The sequence below is a fragment of the Primulina huaijiensis genome, chromosome 2 (genome assembly GCF_012295235.1).
Source record: "Primulina huaijiensis isolate GDHJ02 chromosome 2, ASM1229523v2, whole genome shotgun sequence".
NCBI lineage: Eukaryota > Viridiplantae > Streptophyta > Magnoliopsida > Lamiales > Gesneriaceae > Primulina > Primulina huaijiensis.
In genome coordinates, this window is record NC_133307.1 from 20,263,141 (window position 1) to 20,268,772 (window position 5,632).

Here is a 5,632-nt window from a genome sequence, read left to right on the forward strand (position 1 = left end):
ATATATATATATATATAGTGTGGATTGATAATATAAATTTATAATAAATTAAATAGCATTTTATAAAAAGAATAATAAAAATTTATAAGTAAGTTATATAAATTTAATAATAAAAATAGTTTTATCGTTTTTAAAATTCAAATATCGTGAAATCCTACCAATTTGTAAAGATTTCACTTAAATAAAATCTCATCAATTACCAATCTCATTTTACCAAACACTACTCATTATGGCCTTTTACACCATTATATATATAATTCCTTGTTTGGTTGTTGAAACTTGAAATCTTCAAAACCAAAGCGGTTTTTCTTCGGAAATGACAAAAAGGCCCCTTGTACGTACTTGGCTGTGTGGCGACCTGTGAGTGCATATTCATTCTAGCTGGAGTGGACCACACGTAGAGCAGCTGTGTTCCATCATTTGTCAAATCCCTCTTTGAAGTGGGCTCGGAATCTTGGTCTAGATTGGAATTGGGTTCGTGACAAGTATGACTCGAAAATTAAAAAAATTGTGTATTCTTTCCTTACTGAAATCCTTATCATACCTATCAAATATCTTTATTTATCGAGATACGTCACTATCTAAGAAAATCTTTTGAATATCGAATCTTATTCTTTATTCTTTTAGATGATCTAGTCAGATCTCTCATCTTAATCTTTACTCTCACATTTAAAACTCACTCGAACTCAAGTCATGTTTGCCATGGGCTAGTCACCCAAAGGGTATCACATGACCCCTCCTCTTGTCAGGCCAGAGACGAGCTTGTTGTCTCGACTTGTTTGACAAGACTGGACCTTGACACTTAGTTCAGATTTCAAATCCGTCCACCATGGTGTAACCATAGCTTCTAACACTTGGGCTTGATGGAACGATCAAGGACTGAACCTAAGGCTTGGGCTAAAGTACGCGGTCAATTACCGATCGATATAATTTGCTAAGAGCAACTCCAACCCTTGCTCCACAAAAATGGTGCTGGACTGGAGTTGTCCTAAAACCCACTCTAGATGTGGCGCAGTACAAAGTGCTGCGCCACATCTCTTTTATTTTTTTTTAAATTTTTTTATTTGTTTTTAAATAATTATAAATATTTAATATTTTATTATATATTAATTATATAATTAATATTTTTATTTTTTAAATTTTTAAAATAATTTCCTCTTGAAACTTAAATATTAATTTAAATTTTTTTAAANTAAGACCAAGTGAATTAGATCTTGGCACCCACTAAGTCCAAGTGAATGAGACCTTGACAAGCCCGAGTGGATGAGGTCTCGACAAATTAGATAAGTCCTTGACCGCAACCCTAAGCCCAAGTGAATGAGGTCTTGGCACCTCGGATAGGCCCTTGGATGAATCCTTAAGCCTAAGCGGATGAGGTCTCGAAAAATTAAATCGGTCTTTGATCACATCCCTAAACTCAAGTGAATGAGGCATTGGACCCATCAAGTCTGAGTGGATTGCCTCGGCAAAATTATATCGGTCCTTGAACGCATACTCAAGCCCTAGTGGATGAGGTCTTTATGTGACGGCATGTTTAAACACAAGCCTTGCCTTGGCACCACAGATAGATCTCCGGCCGAATCAAGCCTAGTGGTGCATCTGAACAAGATATCGTAAGTTATTTTTTTAAAAAAAGTTATGAGTCATTCACATTCAAATTTCTTAACTAATTTTTAATGGTTTTTATGTAGATGAACCGCGCAAAAGTACAGTATATACAAGACAGTAAAGATAACAAACCATTTTCATTTGATCATGTGTGGGNCGTAGAATGTAGTGTAGATAGGTTGGAGATGAATTTAGTATTACACTATTGTAGTGCAGAATATAGTGCAGTAAGTTGGAGATGGTCTAAGGCCTCACCCACTCTGATTCGGCCGGAGATCTATCTGTGGTGCCAAGGCAAGGCTTGTGTTTAAACATGCCGTCACATAAAGACCTCATCCACTAGGGCTTGAGTATGCGTTCAAGGACCGATATAATTTTGCCGAGGCAATCCACTCAGACTTGATGGGTCCAATGCCTCATTCACTTGAGTTTAGGGATGTGATCAAAGACCGATTTAATTTTTCGAGACCTCATCCGCTTAGGCTTAAGGATTCATCCAAGGGCCTATCCGAGGTGCCAAGACCTCATTCACTTGGGCTTAGGGTTGCGGTCAAGGACTTATCTAATTTGTCGAGACCTCATCCACTCGGGCTTGTCAAGGTCTCATTCACTTGGACTTAGTGGGTGCCAAGATCTAATTCACTTGGTCTTAAGGAAGCAGCCAAGGGCCAATCTAATATGTATAGGTCTCATCAACTCGGGCTTAAAGATTCGGCCAAGAGCCAATCCGAGGTGCCAACGCCTCATTCATTTTGGCTCAACAGGCTTATTGACATTGCCTCGAGCTTTAGGCAAAAAGTTGATTTTTTCACTTGGGTTCTTCTAACTAATCGAAATATTTGATATAATCTAGGAAAATATTCGGCGTGAGATCTTTCCTAACATGTAGGGATTTTTAGATGGTAACAAGATCTCATCCAGAATCAAATAGAACAATTAAAATTCCCAAAATCCGGAACCTAGCTATTACCATCTGTAGAGGAATCAAATTTCCGCTATCAAACTTGCCATCTAAATTTCAGACCGATCCAACTGTTAGAATTTTGGCAACGACTTTCGCAAGCAGGCTGCACAGAAACTGTACGAGAAACTGGCAGCTTCTATTCTGTACTCAAAGAACCAACTCAAAACACCACATGCAAAACTCATTTCCGCATGTTGGCTGATGTGCATGGCCATGCGATAAATCCGAAAACCCTTTCTTCTCCTTTATTGTGTATTGTTTGGTAATCAACGTCTTAGACTCGTATATTCCCATAGACAAAGCCAATGTTAAAACCTGAAAATGTGAGGTAGAAGTGTCACCTTCTCAAAAGGTTTCTTCTATCCGACATGGTCGAAGTCCCAAACTGAGCTTCTGCAAACACTCAACAAACACGTGAATGGGCACAATGGGTGCCAAAAGAGTTTTTCGGAGTGGTCTTTGGACGCTCTAGTCATAGTTGGGCTCAGGAAAAATAGAGATAAAACTCTAGTGCATTAAGAATGCAATATAATGAATAATTAATATTCAATGAATAAAAGGCAGTGCAAACCATATATTTGTAAGAAAACCTTGATTAGCTTAATTAAGGAAAAAGTTATTTCCTTATTGAAATTGTTATCATACTTATCGAAGATCTTTCCTTATCCAAATAGAAAACTATGCAACTGTACTCCGAATACACGAGATGTGTACGCTAATGAATCACAAAATTACCAGTTGTGTTTTTTTTTCGAGCTGGCGAATATATAAAACTGTACAAGTTGCCTTAGAAGAGATTTGATGATTACATTACTTTGCACTGGACTTTGCTCGATGTTCGTTTTTCGATGGCAATTAGCTAGACTACTTTTGATGGGAAACTTATGTCTTCAAGTGTAGTTGATATGTTTTCAGGATACTTGCTGTCAGGATAACTCGGATCCACTGAGCTTTTCCTCGTCTTTTGTTGCTGCTCAAACAACTTTTTGAGCTGCTTGGTTTGTTCTTCGATCCTTATCTGTAAGTTTCTTTGAGTCTGCGTACCACGGAGATACAAAGAAATTTCAAGAAATTATATAGTTATCTTTACAATATCTTATATCGAAGGAGCTACGTTGGAATAATGTCGAATTTTATGTACCTCTAGCTGCTCATAAAGATGCCTTTGGAAATTTAATTGCTGCTGCAATGCCTCCTTAAGTTGCATTCCTCTGCCAAAAATAACATTTAAATACAAATTAAAAGACTGGTTTTGATCCAAATGACAAGGAAAAACGTACTCTTACGTTTGGACGTCGACCAGCGATTCATTACTTGTACTTGTTTTCTTCTCAGATTTTTCTGCGTGATAAGGAAAGCACAGTTGATCATATTTCTTACTAATATCACATCTGTGTCGGAGATTCTTTATTGGAAAAAGCTAAAGTTTCCATTGAAAAAAGTACTACTTTCCTGATGAATTGAGAAACCTGAATAATGTTACATACCTTCAACATATTCTTGTATGTACTTAGCATTTCGATATTTCTGGAAGTAGATAGAAATATGGCAAAAAACAAATACTGGTTCAGAAATTTTATATCGATAAACCATTTTCAAGAAAGTGACGTGGTTCAGTATAGTGTACCTGCAAATGGCTTTTGACATGAAAGATTGTAAGTCCTTCAGTATCCATCAGATTTAGTATGGCCTTCGGTGTTGCCTCTATGTTATATGGATAGAATCCAATAAACCACTCTGTCATGATCCCGGGTTGAGAAAACGAAGGATAATACAAAAGATTACTTACTTTCAGGGCCACCAAGCTGATTCACACAGTTAACGAATCGACCGTGAAGATCTGGAGACCACCTAATTCGTTTCTTGCTAGATGAAACTGCTCCAGAAGATGCATAGCTAGTATTCAATCCAAACTCGTTTACATGTGCGGTATGAGATGCATATAAATTTTGTGGTTCCTGTTTCAAATATGTAGTACTTCAAGACAAACATATCGACCATAAAGGTTAATTGTGTAAATGAAAGAAAAAACGAATTCTTGAAGGACTTACACAAAGATCCTGATTTGCATCGAATGGAGCAGAAGGGGTTCCCACACATGAATCATCAAGATCACCTAGTAGCCTGTTTTTGAGGTATAGAATATGTTCTTTCTCCGACAGGTCGATGAATTGATTTTCGAACAATCCTTCCGGCCTGGTGTATACTTCGTTTGAAGTTTGAGTTCTTGGAACTGATAATAAACCGTTATCAGATTGAAAATCGGGTATTTTTCTATAAGAATTCTTGAATTGTTGGGAGCAAGGAATGGAGTTATTTTCTTGGAAGCCAAATTGAGGTAATCCCATGAGAAATTCTGTTGCATAAAAAGCAGAAGCCTGTGATCCAATCCTGCTGATGATGGTATTGGATAAATTTTCAGGCCTGAAATTCCTCTGCTGTGAGCCGTTTTCTGCTGCTATCAACCGAGTATCGAGTTCCATTGGCGCAGATTGATACCAAGCACCAGAGTTTTGTGGAAAACAATATTGAAATTCTGTCGAAAAATCGTTAGAAAAACCATAGTTCTGCTGCATTCCCTTCATTTATAGGATCACAAAACAACAAAAGGAAAATGTATCAAATCATTTGCTTCTTATAATTAGTTCGTTTCTTCATAAACACAAGCGACAATAAGAACGAAACGATGGAAAAGTAGAAATGTTGATCAGATTCAGGTATCTGTCATGAAAGCCTTTTATAATATGCTGCAAATCTTGAAATATAAGATGAACTATTGAGTGCAATATATATTTATTTTAATGGTTCATTCAAGTGGATAGGTATGAACTATGAAGTTTTGACAAAAACAAAGCAGATTAAAATAAAGAACATTGTTATAAAACTCAGCCAAGATACATACATACATAAACTCTTAATATGATTTTTTAAAGATTATAATAGTGGTAAGTTAGGAGATAATTAGAGAATAGTGTTCTTGGAATATATTCTTTATTAAATATAAAATTCCATTAACAGCTGATTCTGCTTCCCATTTTACATAGTGGGAATTTCACGAAC

At 36.5% G+C, this 5,632-nt stretch overlaps 1 protein-coding gene across 1 annotated transcript; it reads right to left on the reverse strand.

The window, feature by feature from the left end:
• Positions 1-2,759: 2,759 nt before the first annotated feature.
• Positions 2,760-5,362, reverse strand: LOC140959637 (myb family transcription factor PHL5-like). Its single transcript, XM_073417569.1, has 7 exons — positions 4,624-5,362; positions 4,362-4,530; positions 4,200-4,276; positions 4,060-4,099; positions 3,859-3,913; positions 3,714-3,783; positions 2,760-3,608 (listed from the first exon to the last, which is right to left on the reverse strand). The coding sequence occupies exons 1-7, from the start codon at positions 5,155-5,157 to the stop codon at positions 3,432-3,434; spliced, it is 1,122 nt and encodes a 373-aa protein (XP_073273670.1). The 5' UTR covers positions 5,158-5,362; the 3' UTR covers positions 2,760-3,431.
• Positions 5,363-5,632: the final 270 nt, after the last annotated feature.